The sequence below is a fragment of the Schistocerca gregaria genome, chromosome 1 (assembly GCF_023897955.1).
Source record: "Schistocerca gregaria isolate iqSchGreg1 chromosome 1, iqSchGreg1.2, whole genome shotgun sequence".
NCBI lineage: Eukaryota > Metazoa > Arthropoda > Insecta > Orthoptera > Acrididae > Schistocerca > Schistocerca gregaria.
The window spans coordinates 194344299-194365087 of NC_064920.1; the positions used below are offsets into that span (position 1 = coordinate 194344299).

Here is a 20789-nt window from a genome sequence, read left to right on the forward strand (position 1 = left end):
ACGTATACTTTTGCGTTCAGTCTCATAAAATAAGTGTCTGATTAAAAAGTGGGGAACTGTAACGTTAAAGGTAACTGTTTTGAAAAAGTGGGAGCAAAGTGAAAACTGGTCGTTGTTACCCGTAAGTTGTATTTGGTTGTATAGGTGTGTGATAACTATTTAGTTGTTCCTTAGAGATAAAATTTTCTTTATCTTCCAGTTGTGGCTAGTGATAAAGTATCCAGGAGCTGTCGGCAGTTGCACCCCCCCCCCCCCCCCCAATTGTCATTTACAGTAATGTTGTCATTGCAAACCAGTGACTGGTACTGAGCTGCACTTTGTTGCATGCCACTGCCTTGAAGAAATTTTTATCTCAATCACTTGGCCTTGCAACACCAGGGTATACACAAAATATGAGTGGGTGTGGATAGTTTTATGTGATGTAGACCATGCCTACTCTTCAACAGTGCCATGTAGAATTCAGGTGTCTTTCCACCTACAGTATCCTGAAAAATCATTGGTAACAGAACATGCTCTGGGAAATTAATACCGAGTTACATTTCTTAGAGACATCTGTTATTAAATAGACAAATTATTTATGGGTGAGCATATGAAAGAAGCAATTGAGATAAAATTTTCTGACAAAAGTGTCAACAAAGACGGTGGCCTGGAGCCAAACACAGTTTAGAACCTGCCCATCGGAAGTTTGAAGATAAAGTGATGATTGCACAATGAAAACATTACCATATACGAGACATGTTCAGAAAGTAAGTGTAGTAGACTTTTATATTTTTGTAGAGAAAGTGTTTTCGAAAAATAATTACAGGATATTGTTGATATACTCGTTTTTTCCACATAATTACCATTCTGTTCTGTGAATGTGGTGAGCCATGGCACAACCTTCTTTATGCCCTCCTCGAACTCTCCTTCCCACACTTATGAAACTCTTTCTGCTCCTGTCTGTTCCTTGAAAATTTGATTCCACTTCTGTGTGCATTAAGAGAGGAGAAAATGATGACCTGAAGGTGCTAAAACGGGGAAATATTGGGGGGGGGGGGAGGTGGAGGGTTGTTTCAAAGCATCCCAATCAAATAAGTCTAAGATTGCCTTGATAGTTGTGGCTGTGTGAGGACAGGTGTTGGTGTGCAGCAGGCACACTCCCCTCTGTTTACTTTGCTCCTTTTGAGTTTTTTATAAGATGTCACAATATCATTGTGCTTTCATGAGTACCCTTTCGGGCAGAAATTTAACCAAAATGATGCATTTTTGGTCCAAACCACTGAGGCCATGATTTTTTGCTTAAAATTGTGGTTTTGAATCCCCCCTCCCCATCATGTAATGAGCCACCCACATTTTAACTCCAGTCACAGTGGACCTCAGAAAATCCTTACCTTCCAGTTCAAGTTACATTTTAAAAAACTCAAGAGAACTGTTGACCCAATTTTTCTTGTGCTGCTCTGTCAGCAACTATGGGACCAATCTGGCCCACATTTTCTAGTATTGTAGTGTTTCTGTGAGTGTCTTATATGTGAGAGCTCTAAAGAATTATGGAACTATTGCAGAAATTTCATCCACTGTCAATTGCTGATATTTTGATTTCCCCTATTTTTTGCATCAACTCACTGATCAAAATGGAAAATCTTCCATTCAACTGTTTGTAATGAACATTTGTTCTGTCACCAGTGAATTCCCCACATCACTTAAACACACTCATTCTCTTCATAACATCTTTGCTGTACACTGTTATTTCTACTACGACTAGGAAGTTCATCACAGCATGTCTCTACGCACTTGGCGGGATTTTGTTACTGACATATTTCTCACAACTGGACACTCCAATGTGAATTTATGTACTACCACATCCCTTCAATGCTTAGTACAGTCAGAAGATCCCTCTCTATCGCTTAGCATTGCCAGCCCTAAAAAAAAGTCTCTTATGGTAACGGTACACTTACTTTCTGAACACACCTCGTATGGCACTGGAGTGAGTACAAGTGATGTCACAGATGGCAGTGCACTTATATAAAGACAGCAGCAACCACAGTAGCCAAGAAGCACTCGAACAAAAGCTTGTGGACATTTAACCACTTGAGTCTACTGGAAGCTTGAGAAAATTTTGTCAGTATGTATTGCTGTGAAACCATTCATTTGTACATGATTGTTATGTATCCTACTGAAACAGTATTGTTAGTACAATCTTCACCATACTTAATAATACAGTAATCTTTTGTTCCGTAGCTGCAGCAGCTGCTGCCGCTGCTGGTATAACTCCATCTACACCAGTTGCTCCTCCTCCACCACCACCAAAGCGTGTGCTTGCAAGTGAAGAACCTAGGAGACGTCGACCTGGCCGCAAACCCATTTCAGAAATGCTGTCTGAAGATGAAACATGTCTCTATTTTGTGGTCCGTCAGGGCAAGATATCACTCCAGGTGACATATGTGTTAGATTTTTTTTTTTTTTGTGGATTTTAATGATGCTTATGTGATTTATCAAAGGCTCATGGCATTTTTCTAAATAAAAAAGTCTACTTATAGCTGAGGTGACTCGGTTTGTAATTGTAGGAAATGAGATTTTTTTGTGATATAGGTGATTGTGGATGACTGGATCGAGTCTTACAAGAGCAATCGTGATTCTGCCCTGCTTGCATTAATGCAATTCTTCATCAACGCTTCTGGTTGTAAGGGAAAGATCACACCTTCCATGCAGTCCTCAATGGAACATGCTGCTATCATCAGAAAGATGACAGAGGAGTTTGATGAAGTATGATTACAGTTTTCGGTAATTCTTCCTTAAGGTCATTCCGTTCAACTTATAAATGTACATTTTAATGCATTCACTTGCAAGTTTGTTCCTTAAATGTACTGATGCAGAGTATTGCAAAATATGATGCTTGCTTAATTGCTCATCTGCCCGTATCTTTTGGTGTGTATTTAAAGCTTGTTATGTTAGTCATATTACCTGTGTAATTACTGTTACTGAATGATTTATTCACAGAATTATTGTAATATTAGGCTTTTAATGATTTTCATTTATTTTGTATTTGCTGATAATTTTCATAGTATTTCTATTCGTCCGCCTTATGCTGTGTGGTTGATAGTATGAGCTTTTTTGTGTTTTATTTCATACTGTATATGTTTTATACCTAGTATGCTATTCCAGGGTCAATAATAGCTGACATTTCAGGAAGTGCTTCCATAACTTTAACTCATATGTGTTACGTTGGCATGAATTATATTTGAAATGACAATTGTACTTTATTCGAGGAAGGTGAGAAGGTGTCTGTTCAAAATATTCCATACCTAGAAAGCTGTGATGACAGCATCTAACAAATTAACTGTTTCTTTTTTTTTATACTGATTCTAAGTTTGTTTGTACTATTGAGGGAAAGGGGGAAAATAGATAAAATTTTTAGATATACACTCCTGGAAATGGAAAAAAGAACACATTGACACCGGTGTGTCAGACCCACCATACTTGCTCCGGACACTGCGAGAGGACTGTACAAGCAATGATCACACGCACGGCACAGCGGACACACCAGGAACCGCGGTGTTGGCCGTCGAATGGCGCTAGCTGCGCTGCATTTGTGCACCGCCGCCGTCAGTGTCAGCCAGTTTGCCGTGGCATATGGAGCTCCATCACAGTCTTTAACACTGGTAGCATGCCGCGACAGCGTGGACGTGAACCGTATGTGCAGTTGACGGACTTTGAGCGAGGGCGTATAGTGGGCATGCGGGAGGCCGGGTGGACGTACCGCCGAATTGCTCAACACGTGGGGCGTGAAGTCTCCACAGTACATCGATGTTTTCGCCAGTGGTCGGCGGAAGGTGCACGTGCCCGTCGACCTGGGACCGGACTGCAGCGACGCACGGATGCACGCCAAGACCGTAGGATCCTACGCAGTGCCGTAGGGGACCGCACTGTCACTTCCCAGCAAATTAGGGACACTGTTGCTCCTGGGGTATCGGCAAGGACCATTCGCAACTGTCTCCATGAAGCTGGGCTACGGTCCCGCACACCATTAGGCCGTCTTCCGCTCACGCCCCAACATCGTGCAGCCCGCCCCCAGTGGTGTCGCGACAGGCGTGAATGGAGGGACGAATGGAGACGTATCGTCTTCAGCGATGAGTCGCTTCTGCCTTGGTGCCAATGATGGTCGTATGCGTGTTTGGCGCCGTGCAGGTGAGCGCCACAATCAGGACTGCATACGACCGAGGCACACCGGGCCAACACCCGGCATCATGGTGTGGAGAGCGATCTCCTACACTGGCCGTACACCTCTGGTGATCGTCGAGGGGACACTGAATAGTGCACGGTACATCCAAACCGTCATCGAACCCATCGTTCTACCATTCCTAGACCGGCAAGGGAACTTGCTGTTCCAACAGGACAATGCACGTCCGCATGTATCCCGTGCCATCCAACGTGCTCTAGAAGGTGTAAGTCAACTACCCTGGCCAGCAAGATCTCCGGATCTGTCCCCCATTGAGCATGTTTGGGACTGGATGAAGCGTCGTCTCATGCGGTCTGCACGTCCAGCACGAATGCTGGTCCAACTGAGGCGCCAGGTGGAAATGACATGGCAAGCCGTTCCACAGGACTACATCCAGCATCTCTACGATCGTCTCCATGGGAGAATAGCAGCCTGCATTGCTGCGAAAGGTTGATATACACTGTACTAGTGCCGACATTGTGCATGCTCTGTTGCCTGTGTCTATGTGCCTGTGGTTTTGTCAGTGTGATCATGTGATGTATCTGACCCCAGGAATGTGTCAATAAAGTTTCCCCTTCCTGGGACAATGAATTCACAGTGTTCTTATTTCAATTTCCAGGAGTGTACTTTCAAGCAAATGATTACTGAAACAGCATTTTAGAGTTTAGAATTAATTCAGAATATAGTTGTATCCAATAAAAGTAGCAGTTTCCAAACATATGCTTTCAGAAGAAAAAGAATACATTGCCACCTAGCTGGATAACCAAGAATGTGGTTTTTTTCTAGGCATTCAACAAGTGAACCAAAATTACAGCATAAGTGGCATCTTTTAACTGCCACACATTACTTAAATTGCTTTATGGCTGTTCTTTGAATAATCAGTTTTGTCAGCTCTCAAATTTATAACTTTATCTTTAGGCTTAGCTTCTAAATCGTGCTTCCCCACTGAATCTTCTGTCTCATTTTTCACAAAAGGCCACACAGTTGTTATATTCCATTGTAAAGTCAAAGATGATAGAAAGTGCATTTTTGTGATTGTCTTTGACACCTTCTTTTCAAAACATAAATTTATAATTGGTTTGCATTTCACCCTTTGTCCACATGAAGACATATTGACATGGCTCTAAATTGCACACCTGCGTAGAATGGAGGAGACTGTGCTGAATTTGTGTCAATATTCTGCATCTTGTTCCCTGTTTGCAAGGCTTGCTCTCGTGGTTTACATTCTTTTGTGCACTCCAATAAGTTGCCAGCAAGAAGAAATACTTGTCTGTGGTTAGAATTGTCCATGAATGATCTTCCTCTCATCTCCTTTTCTAGTATCAGTTGTTGTTTGCTGTCTGGAAGATTTTAGTAGTTCATGATACTCAGATTGAAGAAAATAGCCACATTGATGACTCGTGTAGCTTGGGTAGTTGTGTAGTGCCTCACAGACTGGTGTCACATCCATTATTTGACTTGTTCAGCTGAGCAGAACAGCCTTTTTTTGATGCTCAGCACTCTTAGATGCTTCAGTACCTCCATAATGTGTCATCTCCAAGTAGAAGATAATCAGCTTATAATTGATCTGGTGTTAGATGATCCCTGCCAGGTGCAGAGTAGGCTGGCTGCATCAGCTTTGCTTCCTACTTCAACCAATCAGGTGAAGCGATTTTGTAATCATCTCCAGGGCAATTCATCAGTGGTGTCAGTTATCTAGGTGACTATTGTTTTTGCCGGCAGCCTTCAGTGCTACACATCTGAAAGCTGCCAACAGCACTGTTAGCTGTCAAGGAGCTTCTTATACAGACTTGACTGCAGTTGTCCTTCTTAGATGCTGGTATTAGACAAGGTTGGCATGTAGATTTTAACCAGGCTGGAAGTAGGTGTAGGTAATTTGTTGGCAGGGGTCCAGAGTGACAGCTACTAATATATTACTTGGAACACCTGACTGATAAGTAGACCTGCTGTTAATATATTGTACAGAAGAATGGAATCATCAACCCACAAAAAATACACAAGTGAAATTTAAAGAGTTATTTCAAATTGCCTTATAATACATATCTTTACTTCAAATTGAAGGATTTTATGAACAATCGAACAAACAGAAAAGTACATTTGTACACTTTGGTGTCCTAGACTGACAGTGTAAAACCTTATTGCCTTTAACACTGCTGTAGTACTCATTTATTGTGTTACTGATTTTACTCATTTTTTGTTGATGTACTTACATTTTTATCTTGAGTTTCACCGTCCTGAAATGTATACTTTTTAATTGTATCGTCCATCTACTTTAAGGAAGAATGATTAAGGTTCCATTATTTATAATTGTAGTCTTGATAATGTAGAAGATTATTTTCTTTACCACTTGTCTCTTACTTGCTCTTGTAAGGGACAGGTCATTTTCTCTTCCAGACACTTTTTTTCCTTTTGTGTAATCCACTTTGTTCTTTTCTTTTATCCTGAATCAGATGAATATTAATATTGGAAGGGATAAAGGTAACAACTTACCATACAGTTGAGGCATTGAGCAGTTGTCAGGCACATGAATAAGACTGAAAACATTGCTAAGCTTTTGGGCGACATTCTCTTTCAAAGCTAATTGATAAGGAACACACACATGCAAACTACAGTGGAGCTGCAGCACAACTCAATTGGGTTGAGGGGCTGCTTTGTGCAACTAGTAAGTGGAGGAGGAGGGGGCAGGATGTAGAGGCAGCCAGGGGATGAGATGAGACAAAGGTGGTGGTGGTGGGACACCAGGGAGCTTAAGCAAGAGGTATTTGTGTGTGGTACACAAAGTGTGGGAGTTGATTATGAGGTGGGAAGAGGATACATGAAAGGAAAAGAGATATTGTGGAGAGAAAAGTGATTATAAAATGAGTTAAGTGGGGCCAAGAGGCCAGGGAGGGGAAAGGGGCAAGTGGGCAAGTGGAATTTAAGGCCAGTAAGATTGCAGGATAGAAGAATGGGCTTGTAAGGACAGTTCCCATTACCATAAGTTAGAAAAACTAGAGATTTCTTTGAGGGGGGGGGGAGGGGGGGGTTGAAGTATCGAGTGGGCACATTCGTCTCTCATACACTTGCGTGCAGCCATTAGTCCATCAGCCACACTTCCCTCCCTCTCTTCTCTCCATGTTCACACATCATTCTCCTCTCACAACCCCTCCCCCCTCCCACCAGTATCAGCCAGGAATGTTACATACTGCAGCCATGTGCAGACCTGTAACAATACATACTTCTCTGTTAATCAGCTACTGAAAAGTCCTGAGTGATGTACAAATAATGGAAGAAGTAGGACTTACAACCCACTATGTAATTTTTAGTGTGCCTGTCAACTGCTTAGTGCCACAACTGTGTCAAGTTGTTAACCTTTACTCCTTCGATTATCTTTAACGATTTCAGATTGAAAGTAAATCTCTTCAAAACATCAAGACATTAGCTTTGTTCAGCAAAATGTACTGTCACTTCCACGTAATCTTCTTCCAGATAAGTGGTGACATGTTTTCCTACTAAATAGTACGGTAGCGTAGTTTAGTCTCATGTTGCTTTTCGGTACTAGTTTCATTCATCTACAGCAAACTTCCAAGCATATTCTTTCTGTCAACTTATTTGAATGGAACGGTTCCTGTAGTGATTCTAAGTTCGTATGAAAGCTGACAGAGTTAGATATTTGTACCGTATATCTTCAAGAATATCTTAGAGATGGAATGGTACAGCTTTGTTGGAAGTTTAAACAGTGACAATTGCTGGCATTTGTTTATGCTTGTGGGTAGTTGACCGTATACAGCTGCAGTTTGCAATACAAGAAGTGGATATGGGAGATGGGAATTACATTGATTTATGGTCGATGGAGAGATTCTGTATAAGAATAAAACAGTTTAATGATCTAAAAGTGCTAATGTTGTGTATCTCATGAGGAAGCTTCTATAGTTATATTCCTAGATTTTTGTCTAATGACTGCTGAAATATATGGGTTCAAAAGTTATAGACTTCAGATTTACTAGATGAGAAGAGCAAGCTTTATAACATGGACCTCAACAACTGAAGGTATGCATTCTTGAAAAATAAACTGCAAAGAGCTGTTTTATGGTTGTATTATCAGTTTTACAACATGATAGTTGAATCTCCAGGTACATCTTAATGAAGAAGAATATCACATGAGAGATTAAGAAATTATAATTTGTCTTTTAAAATGACAAGAATCTAGGGAGAAGAAAATATAAAGTGATGCACGATACGTAATTCACAAAAGTGATTCAGAGATAGTAGTCAAAAATCAAACTGGAAAATCCAGGACAGAATGTAACAATAGCAGAGAAGGGAAGTTGCTACTCACCATATAGCGGAGATGCTGAGTCACGATAGGCACAATGAAACTACTCTTTGAGACTGCAGACATGTGTGCAACTTTCGTTTACCTGTGTGTCTACTGCTGACAAAGACCTTAATGGCCAAAAGCTGTGATTGCGTGAATCTTTCTATTGTGCCTATCGCGACTCAGCATCTCCGCTATATGGAGAGATCGTAGTTAGATTATTTGTTTTGAAAGTCAAATGCTTTTGACGCCCCCTCATTCCAAGTCAGGTTATAATAAATTCATTGAAGTAATGGCGATAGTCAAAATATAAAACAAGTGGAATGAAGAAGACTGCCATAAGAGCAGCTTAACTTTAAGCAGGTCAACTTTAAAAAGAACAGTAAAGTTGTAAAAACAGGAAAAGAAGACTCTTCTGTGGTTGTCTTCTTCATTCTGCTTGTTTTAAATTTTGACTGTTGTTATTATTTCAGTGAATTTATGAAAACCTGACTGGGAGTGATGGAATGTCCAATGTGCTCAACTTTTTCATGTAAATGATTTGCAAGTTAAGAAGTTGATTACTATATTTAAATTTGCTTTTGTCAGCTACATATCATATGTAACGTTATATTTTCCTTTCACTAGTTCCTTGTCATTTAAAAAAAATATATGATTTCTAAATCTCTCAGGTACTATTCTTATTTATTTAAATGTACCTGAAAGTACAATTTTAATGTTGTGGAACTTGTAGTGTTAGTAAACAGTCATAGAACATCTGTTTGCAGTTCATTTTTAAGTAGTAGATGAGGTGACATGTTGTCACACATATAGGGTAGCTGTGTGTGTTTTTCATGAATAAAGTGGAACAAACATCATACATGCTGTTCAATGTAAAATTTACCAACTAGGATGCAGGGCTTGTTTAGTTATAATATTGGAATTTAATTGATCCAGTAAAATTGTTTTGCAGAGGAGATTGTTGTTTGAATAGAGAAACTTAGTAGCAAATGCTTTAGGACATTGCTGCTAGGTTCTAAAGCAAAATAACTGGTGCTGTGAAGAATACTTTTTGTCTTGTGCCACTATTTTAAAATACTAGCGAATATGGTAATGCATTGCAACTACATCTGTTTAGGTGCAACTAAAATGAGAGACTGGGGCAGTGTTAACAGTGCCATATAACAGATAAAATTCTGGAATATAAAAGGAGAAACAGAGTGATGAGATGAATTCAGACAGTAGGCAAGATATAAGAATAAAGAAAAACATACTCTGAACTTTACATAAACAAATACATGCAAAGCATTTGACAACAATCAGTTGTAAGAATTTGACTGTTGTAAGAATTTGATGACTGGCAAAGGAATCTCATTTTCCAAATCTTGATCTCTTTAATAGTTTTAACTTTTTGTTTTCAGATATTCTCAGCAGAGTGTTTGTTGGGCAGGCATATATTGTCTCAGTTCAGTATTTTTTTAGAAATGCGTTTCTTCTTTGGAAACTACCTTGCTCCATTCCACTGCAAGACCTTTGACATACCTTACATTTAGTATTACAGTAGTAACAGACACCTAAAGCAGCATGAAGTGCTTTTTTGCCTTATGTTTTAGAGGTAGAGAATAATACTTTTTGTTTTACTGCTAACTTAGTAAGCATTTAGTGTGTGGAGTGCTTTTTTATCATTTGAATGTTTGATACTTTGAAAATGCTTTTTCAAATTCTATCACATTTTTTTCATGTGCAATATTATCTATATTATTTAAGAAATTTTGTTTCTCAGCCCTTTGACTGATGGATAAGTAGAGTGGCAGAAAAGAAATATCAAGTGTTGTGCATCACAGAAAGAAAAGAAGCATAGGAATTTCATTTTCGCTTGATATTGCATTGTACAGGTGATTAAGGTACTCATCTGTTTTGTTTGTGTTAAGAGGCTACTCTTTGCTGTGCATTAGAATTACTGCAAGGGTGGACACTGAAATAAAAGCGAACTGAAGTGTCGCTTGTTTCTAGCTTTACTTTTTGTATTCAGTACTGTATTGATATCGTTGCAAGTTTTGCAAATAGAAATGAGTTTGAGGCAACAATTAAGTTTCTGAAATAAATCTCCTTAGGTCTTGGTCTGTTGACCACACCCATTTTTTAAAATGTAGGTATTTCAGACCTTTTGAAAGTAATACAGGTTTGTGCTGTTGAGAGGGCACACAGTTACAACAGAAATCTACTTTCCTACTTGGATTTTAACACTGTTCTCCAAGGAAATGCACGTGTAAAAATGACAGAACCAGCAATATTGATAGATGGATTTGCTTCCAAATCATAATCATTTGATTGTTACGAGTAGCTATAACAGGCCTTTGTTAGTACTTAGAATTGTACTTCAGATCAGTGTAAAATGTACAACAGTAACATATGAGTGGCAACACATACTTAATAAAAGGAAGTTCCAGTTTCCACCATGGCTGTTATACCATCACTGTCATTTATATCACAAGATCAGCAGATTTCGATGCTGTGCCATTTTCAAGCACTACCTCTGCCATAAGTGTGTGTGTGTGTGTGTGTGTGTGTGTGTGTGTGTGTGTGTGTGTGTGTGTGTGCGGCCGTGCACGCGCTCATATTTTAATATGCAATGAGTTTGTATTGGTACGAAAAATTAAGATTTTAACTTATTGGCAGTGTTACAATACTGCAGTTATTGTAGGCCACTAAATTATCCCTGGTACACAGACACAGGGAACGAATGAATGGAGCAAAATTGAAAGAGCTTGGATTTGTAAATGTCATGTAGTTCCCCTATGGAGTGCTAATATGAAGGGGTTGATAGACAAAAACACTGTTTCTTAAAGACTAAGGCTACATTCACAGTGGCACAGTCAATGGCCACCAGATGCTGTCTCAACAGATAGCCTGATTGCATCAGTCGATGGCTTGATCACACTATGCCCCATATCTTTTGTCAGTTTGTGGTGGACTTGGGGAGGTATTTTGCCAAGGAGGTAATAATGAATTCTAATTGCCTTGCACAATAGGGATCCAACAACACCACTGTAGTTGGAGATGAGTGCTGCATTGTCTCATCTCCTATTAAGAGACGCAGAATGCATGTGTATGACCTATATTTGCCTCAAAAAGAACGTGGCAAATACCGTATGCCCAGTTATCGAAATAACCAGACAAGTTTGATGCATATATGAGATGAAGAAATATTTTGTTACATGCTCCAGAAAAAGAAAGGTTTTACACACATCGCCCCCGCCCCCCCCCCCCCCCCCCCCTCCCCCTCCAAGTGGTTCGCCACTCTTTGGCAGTTTCATGCCTGGCTACCACGGGGCCCCAGCCTTTGCGGCCTTTTTTTCCCTTCTGTACTGCATGTCTATCCTCTTGCTATTCTTTTTCCTCTCCTTTGTGGAACATGTCTCGGATATTCTTGGGAATGTCTGCAATCTGTCACTGACATGCGAACAGTCTCACCTTTGTTTTTCGTTCCCTTTTCCTTTCTTTGTTTCCCTTCTCTTGTTTCGGTGTTTGAGGATCCTCTTTTTTTTCTTCTTCCTCTCTGTGCGCTCCTGAAGGTCGGCCCATGCGTCTGACGCATAACAGGTGACTAAGTAACCCGTAATTCCCAGTCCCAGGTCGACTGGTAAGGTTCGCACGTGCCCCCTGGTACAGGCCAGGCCCAGGGAGGGGTGATTACCTGAGCTGTAACCTTCCCAAATGGCTGATTGGTCCCTCCATCAGGTGTTCGGGAGGTGTGACCAATCACTTAAGACAGGTGCACACCTTTATGAAAGGAGCCCCCATTTGGAAGGAGCATGCTATCGGAGATGCAGGCAATCGTGGGGGATTTCCTAGCGATGATTTAATCATCTTCCCACTCAGCTTCTACAAAATGTAAATGCAGTGAGGCTAATGATTGAAAGACCCTTCTTATTGCACCAGGTTTCCTCATGGTTTCATGTACTGAAGACGGTCAGGCCTTCGCCACGGTAAATTCATTTATTATTCAAAAAGATGTAGATGCAATTGCTTACCCTGTGAAATCCTGCTCTCTTTTACGGAATGGCACTTTGTTTTTGGATACCACTTCTGATTCTCAAGCACAACATCTGCTTGTAGCCTCAATTCTCCACGGTTATGCTATTCATGTTGAGGCCCAGAGAACTTGGTAAGTCTTCCCGAGGTGTAATGTACATTAGGCTGCTCGACGGTCTGAGGCCGAAAATTAATCTTACCTCTCTGATCGAGGTGTAATTACCGTTCATCGTGTAGTGAAAAAGGTAGATTACTCCTTAATGCCCACCTGTCCTCTCTCTCACCTTCGATAGAGTGGTGCTTCCGCCCAAGCTCAAATCAGGCTATGAAATTATCACTGTCTGGCCATGCATTTCGAATCGATGCATTGCTACCAGTGTCATCATTTTAACCACACTAGAATGTCTTGTCGACACCCAGCCATATGTCACCTGTGGTAGGGATGCACACGAGGACAATAGTCCACCTTATTCTGCCCATTGTATCAACTGCCATGGCAGCCATGCTGCTTGCTTTGGCAGCGTCCAGTGTATCTTGATGAGCAGGCTGTTCAAGAGATCCCGGTAAAGGGTGCCATATCCTGGAGCTCACAAATTATTGGCTAGTCACAAACCCCGTGTTTTTCCGTCTGGTACCTATAGTTCTGTACTTGTTACCCCTTGCTCCATGAAATACATGGCCACGCATACATGCGACCTCCAGTTCTGCTCTGAGGTCGTGAAATTGCCCAGTGTCAAGGTATCATAGCCCCGTCCAGTTGTGCAACAAGCTGCCAAACTCTCGCCTCAAGGGGCGTGACCACCAGCTACACAACTGATAGGCCGGAAACGACAGTAGTAGTACTCCCGTGAAGACTTCCTCTGTCACTCCAGCCAAACAACACCTGAGTCATCTGATTGAAAAGGCTCGAAGAAGTCCCCCAAAGGCAAACGGTCTTCTCCTTCGCCACATCAAAGACCATTTTCGATAGTGTTGGCATGTGATACCTTAGCCTGCCCAGCCTCCATGTCGCCGGTGCGCACCAGCAACCGTTTTTCGGCCTCGGACTCCACAGACCGACCGCACAGGAAAGCTGATGCTTTTGTGGACTCCATAGAGCAGGATCCTGCTTCTGTGCCTTGCAGTAGTGCCTCTTCTCCAGCTGTCACTTGGCAGCTGCTGAGGTGACATCCCCATGTCTCTTCATCATGACTCTCCTCCATTGGAATGTTGGCAGCCTTCGGTCCCACAAACAGGATTTACGGCTGCTTTATAGTGCCGCAGCGTCTCTTTGTACTCTGCCTTCAAGAAACGAAATTGCACCCTCATGACCGCTTTGAGCTTTCACATTTCTTATCAATATGTTCTAACCTTCCCCCTGAGGTTGGCATTCCCTCTCATGGGGCGTCATGCTGATGATACAGGACGACATTCACAGTCAACACATCTCACTGGCTACCCATCTTCAAGCTGTGGTAATTTACCTTTCCCTTCCCCAACTGGCTTTTTCTGTCTGTACAATATATATCCCTCCATCGTTTGCTGTCACCAGAGCAGACATCCCTCAACTTATTGGGCAGCTACCTCCCCCATTTTTACTACTCGGTGACTTTAATGCAAATAGTCCCCTTTGGGGCTCTCCCAGGACCTGTCAGGGAGGTGCCCCCTTGTCTGACCTTCTCAACCACCTTAACTTCCCAGCCTTAACAGTGGAGCACCCACTTTCCAATCCGACTCCTCACACACCTATTCCCATTTGGACCTATCCTTCTGCAAAACCCAGCTTGTCCATCGTCTTGAGTGGTCCGTTCTTTCTGACACCTAATCAAGTGACCATTTCCCGTGTGCTGTCTGTTTGCTGACCCCTACCCCATCTGCATGCACGCCTAAATGGCAGCTTTCTAGGGCTGACTGGCAGCTTAACTCCTCCCTGACGACCTTCAAAGAACAAGATTTCCCCAGTTGTGATGATTAGGTCAAATATCTCACAAACATTATCCTTACTGCTGCAGAGCATTTCATTCCCCACTCTTCTTCTCTACCATGTCGTGTCCCAGTACCGTGGTGGACTGAGGCATGCCTTCACACAATTCATGCTCGTAGATGTGCTCTCCACATCTTTAACCACCACTCTGCATTCGTTATAAAATTCGTTATAAACATATGCATGCAAAGTGTTGCTGCATTCTTCAGGATAGCAAAAGAGCTAGCTGGATTTCATTCACTAGTCCTCTTAACAGTTCCACAACTTGCTCTGTTGTGTGGTCTGGCCTCCAATGGCTCTCTGGAACCAAGATTGATTCCCCAATTTCTGCCCTGACAGTCGCTGCCGATGTCATTGTGGACTCTATTGCTATCTCCAACATCTTGGGCCTCCATTTTGGGGAAGTTTTGAGCTCTTCCCACTATCATCCTGCCTTCCTCCATCGGAAGCCAGCGGAGAAGGCTTGGGTGTACCCTTCTCTCTGAATCGTGAGTGCTACAATGCTGCCTTCACTATGAGGGAGCTCGATCATGCTCTCAGTTCATCCTGATCCTCGATCCCGGGGCCAGTCGCCATTTACATTCAGATGTTGCAACAACTTTCTCTTGCAGGCAAGCACTTTCTGCTTAACACATACAACCGCATCTGGACGGAGGGCACATTTCCTGGACGCTGGCATGAAGCCACCGTCATCCCATACCTAAGCCTGGTAAGGACAAAAACCACCACCTATCACCGCCCATCTCTCTTACCAGCTGCATTTGCAAGGTGATGGAATGTATGATTCATGCCCGCCTGGTGTGGTGGCTCGAGTCTCGCAATTTACTGATGAAATCACAGTGTGGGTTTAGCGTGTGGCATTCTGCAGTTGACCATCTCGTTACTTTGTCCACCCATACCGTCAATGGTTTTCCGTGGAAATCCCAGACTGTGACTGTGCTTTTCGATTTGGAGAAGGCCTACGACACCTGCCGGAGAACTGGTATCCTCCATGCTCTTCACATGTGGGGCTTCCGTGGGTGCCTGCCCTGTTTTCTTCGGGCATTTTTAGAAGACCGAGTTTTCAAGATGCGTGTGGATTCTGCTTTGTCGGACACCTTTATCCAGGAAAATGGTGTGCCTCAGGGTTCTGTCCTCAGCGTCGTTCTCTTTGCTATTGCCATTAACCCTGTAATGTCCTGGCTCCCACTGGGTATCTCCAGCTCTCTTTTTGTAGACAATTTTGCCATCTATTGCAATTCTCCGTGGACCTGTGTCATTGAAAGGTGTCCTGGAGCATCAACAATAGCTTTCATGTTGCCCCTTACCAAACAGTCTGTATGAATTTCTGTCGGTCCAAATGGTTTCTCCCACCATCTCTACATCTTGGGCCTGTTGCGCTTTCATTCGTTGAAACTCATTCTCGATAGAAAACACTCTTAGTCCTCCCATGCGTCTTACCTGTATCCTCAATGGTACTTCCTGGAGTGCCAATCAAGCCACTCTCCTTACTTTGTACCGGTCCCTTGTCCGTTCGAAACACTATGGGTTGCTTATGCATCTACATGCCCATCTCTCTTACGCTGTCTCAATGCTATCCATCATCATGGCATCCGTTTGGCCACAGGCTGATTTTACACCAGTCCAGTTGAGAGTCTGTATGCTGAAGCTGCTTAACTACCCCTGTCCTATTGCCGTGACTTTCTCCTCAGCAGGTATGCATGCCGTTTGTCTCCCATGCGTGCCCCCCACCACCCTACGCCTTCTTCTTTGATGATTCCTTCGATCATCATATGCGGCTCGCCCCTCTTCTCTGTTACCTCTTGGAGTCCACTTTCGCCACTTGCTACAGCGGCTTAACTACACACTACCTGCAACTTTACCAGACATTACTCCAGCCTCGGTCTATCACCTCCAGTTTCGTGACCTTCACACGGAACTTCGGGATGGTATCTTTGTCTACACTGATGGCTCTTGTACTGACTATGGGGTTGGGTGTGCCTTCGTCATTGGCACCCATGTCTTTTGATATGAGCTTCCGGCACACTCCCCAGTATTTACAACCGAGCTCTTCACCTTGTATCAGGCCATGGAGTACATCTGATGACACTAAGTGCCCTACAAAGTCTGTGTGCACTATACACTGCTCATCCCTTAGCTGTACACTGCTCATCTCGTAGTGTAGCAGGTCCGGGAAAACTGTCACTTGCTCACTCTTTGTGCAGCCAGTGTCATGTTTCTGTGGGACCCTGGTCATGTCAGCCTGCCAGGATACGAGGCTGCTGGCTCTTCTACCAAGGCTTCAGTCCTCGTACCTCAGCATATGAGTACCTGTATTCCCTCCGATGATCTCTGCATTGCCGTCTGTCAGGAGGTGGTGTCCCTTTTGCGTAGCCAATAGTCCGCCCTTCATGGGAATAAGCTTCGGCTTATTAAACCGCTTCCAGCACCTTGGATGACCTACTCTTGGTCCTCCCACCAGGAGGAGATTGTATTAACTTTGCTGCGTATTGCACTGCCTTTTTAGCCATCGTAATTTGCTAAGTGGTGCTACCCCACTATTTTGTACACATAGCGCCCAAATATGCACTGTCCGCCACTTTTTGCTGGAATGCCCTTTTTTTTAACAATTTACATTTCAGCTTTGGTTTGCCGTCTGATTTATCAGCCATTTTAGCAAATGATGCATGGGGGGGTCGATCGCGTTTCACTTTTTATCCGCCGAAGCAATATGGTGAAGGCTATTTAATTTTTAGTTTTGGACCTCCATTTCTATATGGTGTTGTTTTAGCCCTTTTGCACATTCCTACTTTTAGCTGTCTCCTACTTTGTCCATTGGGAGTGATGCATAGTCGTTTTAACTCCTCTCTTTGTTCCTGTTTTATAGTTTTGACTTGGGCGTGTATGTTGTTTTTGTGCCCTAAAACAAAACATACACTCTGCATTACTTTAGATTAATTCAGTGAAGCATACATATCAGTTAACATTCAGTAACTGTCATTCAGCAAATGAGTGAAAGGCAAACATTTTAGAGTAAGATACTCTGAACACACAAAGCACTGAAAAGTGGAAACACACACCACCACATCTGCAGATAATCTTGTATAACAAAATTGACACAATATTTGCATAAAACCTCGAGTAAGGAATAAATTGATTTGCAGGCTGCTAACGCCCACCCACCATAAATGCTAAACAATTCACTCCAGTAACTTTTAAGCATCAGAATTTACTTATTATGGCACCTTTCTTACTTGAACACCCAATTTGTTGAGATTATAATCTAGACTTAAAGTTTCCCACACAGATTTCGCCCATGTCGTAGGTGACCTCTTGCATTAAGTATAGGCAAGAGGCTGAAATGGCTGGATAGTCACAGATCAAGCAGACTATAGTAAAAGATAATGTTCAATTAATTATTATTAAATTTTAGAGTTGTTCAGAATTTTTGATTTTAATAAAGTAGCGATATCAAATCCTAGATTCCAAGACATCCTCATTATCATCTTCTTCGCCCTCAGAATGCCACAAACTCCTTCTTGTACTAAACTTAAAAATTTCTCACAATCCAAATTTTGTGTGTGTAGTGTTGGCTGATTCAACTGATGCAAACACATTGATTTGTATTCCACCGTATCAGGACATTCAAATGTTGAGATTGGTTGCACTGAAGCTTCTCACTTACTAGTATACTATTTTGAAAAGATCAGCTGTCTTTGGCTAATGTTGGTGCTCAGCAGATTCCAATGTCTGTGCCACTGTGACAGCAGCTTAAATAAGCTCAAGTAAATTTGACTTCTTGTTGAACAATGGAAAATCCAGGATGGAATAATGAGTATTATGGAAAGGTTAGAATAATGACAGTATTGTGGGAAGGATAGAATAATGGCAGTATTGTGGAAAGGATAGATTGTTACTCACCATGTAGTGGAGAGTTTGAGTCTGACAGGCACATCATCTCCACTGTGTGGTGAGTTGCGGTATTGACTTCTTGTTCATATTTAATTTCTTAAATTTCCTTTTTCTTTTTTGAAAGCATGAGGCATCTGCATCTGGTGTTTGCGCATGCGTGTGCGGGTGTGTGGATGTGTGGGTTTGAAAGAGAGAGAGGAATTGGTACTTTCATTCTCATGTAGTCTACCTATTCCCTTCCTAAAGATTTCGATGCTAATTACGTGGACATCTTACATGAATTCTCCTTGTATTATTGTTATTGAACAAATTTGGTCTGCTCTTATGGAGACCTAAACTTAGAGAACAATTTCAGTTTGTAAAATGTTATTTGATACTGCTTATTAATGGATTGAACTCTTGAAGAGTCTGTGAGTACTTCATGAGACAGAGTGAAGAACACTAAGTGACAAGGCTTAGATTTCAAATGGATTGTATTATGTTTGTGTTTCTTACTGATTAAAATTTTCTGTCTTACTGTTAAAACAAGGCAGGAATAAAACATAAAGGAGAGAAAAACACCAAAATAAAATTTCATTTGCAAAGAAAGTGCACCATTTACATTAAAATATATATAGAAAACCTGGGGGGGGGGGGGGGGGGGGGAACAGCGCGCGCGCGCGCGCGCGCACACACACACACACACGCACGCTTCTGCAGGCAGCAAAATGTGTCAAAGGCTTCAGGACGAAGACTGTGCAGTACTGCACAATAACAAAATGCCTTTGGTGAATGTGATGTCACAACTGTTTACATTTCTAACAGGTCACTGGAAAATATTGAGAGTGGTGGTTTGTGAAGCATTACTTTCAAACCTATTTCCTTTTGTGCAAGATAAATAATTGTATGTGTGATGCAATATAAATGTGTGAACAGGAAAATTGAAATACCGATTTTGAATATTAATTGCAAAGGAGGCCAGTGATCCCTATATAACTTGGAAAGAACTTTGCCACTGATGTGCACAAAGAAAAAGGTGTGGATATGTGGTTGTTAAGAGTGGTAAAAGAAAGTAGAGGCCTTCACATTCATAACACTGATGTTACATTCTCTATCACACATTATAATCTCCAATACCTGAGCACTGAAAATTAAAATAGATATCAATGTCTGCTCCGTGCATCTACATCTACATCTACATCCATACTCCACAAGCCATCTGACGGTGTGTGGCGGAGGGTACCCTGAGTACCTCTATCGGTTCTCCCTTCTATTCCAGTCTTGTATTGTTCGTGCAAAGAAGGATTGTTGGTATGCTTCTGTGTGGGCTCTAATCTCTCTGATTTTATCCTCATGGTCGCTTCGCGAGATATACGTAGGAGGGAGAAATATACTGCTTGACTCTTCGGTGAAGGTATGTTTTCGAAACTTTAACAAAAGCCCGTACCGAGCTACTGAGCATCTCTCCTGCCGAGTCTTCCACTGGAGTTTATCTATCATCTCTGTAATGCTTTCGCGATTACTAAATGATCCTGTAACGAAGCGCGCTGCTCTCCGTTGGATCTTCTCTCTCTCTTCTATCAACCCTATCTGGTACGGATCCCACACTGTTGAGCAGTATTCAAGCAGTGGGGGAACAAGCGTACTGTAACCTACTTCCTTTGTTTTCGGATTGCATGTGGGCACCGTTCACTTGCTACGGTATAAATGACACATGAAAGTAAAGTCATTTCGGGAAATCGCATCTAGCAGCTTTCGTGCTTACATGGTTCATTTGCAGTAATCGAGCAGTGAGAATGTGACAAATGCAAAGTCGATGATGTTGTCAGTCTTGCAAAATCAACATGCAGTGGTAGAGAAGTCTGAAAAGGGGTGTCATTATTTTACTTAATTGTGAATGTAACTATGTGGTCATTTGCTGCCATTACCAGAAAATTTGAAGTAAGTTCCTTATTTTTAATCTCTTCATTTTCAATAACTACAGCTTCGGACTCCCCTTATTATGCGGAAACTGTACTTTTTAGGGTATGCCTGGAAGGAGACTGTGAGCAGGTCAAAGTGAAAAAACTCAAAACTAGACAGACACAATTTTTGCTTAGAGAAAGTTATAGGAATGTGGCCATTCGTAATAATGCTTCTGTTTTATTAAATAATCATAGTTTTGATATGTGAGCATCAAAAATTGAAGAGCTGATTTTTAAAGTTAATTGTACAAGGGGGCTAGTGAAACTTATATAATTCAGAAGAAATGTGCCCTTAGATTTGCATAAAAAATCATATGTATACATAGCCATTAGGAGAGGTAAAAGGAAATAGACACACACATGAGAAAAGTTTCCCTTTGTCTCTGACACTGCTACCAACATCTACCACGGGCAACAATTGGGTGCTATAGTAGATAAGACACACTAAAGTAACAACGTTTTGTGAAGTTGCATCCTAGAGATATT

General features: G+C 41.9%; 1 protein-coding gene across 2 annotated transcripts in view; it reads left to right on the top strand.

Annotated features, from left to right (window-relative positions):
- The window catches only part of LOC126336530 (cohesin subunit SA-1), a 141204-nt gene that overhangs the window by 35086 nt on the left and 85329 nt on the right, over nt 1-20789 (top strand). For both annotated transcript variants that reach the window (XM_050000342.1, XM_050000330.1), the window contains exons 4-5: nt 2218-2411; nt 2569-2742. In XM_050000342.1, the coding sequence (XP_049856299.1) occupies nt 2218-2411; nt 2569-2742 (368 nt within the window). The remainder of the gene's footprint in view (nt 1-2217; nt 2412-2568; nt 2743-20789) is intronic.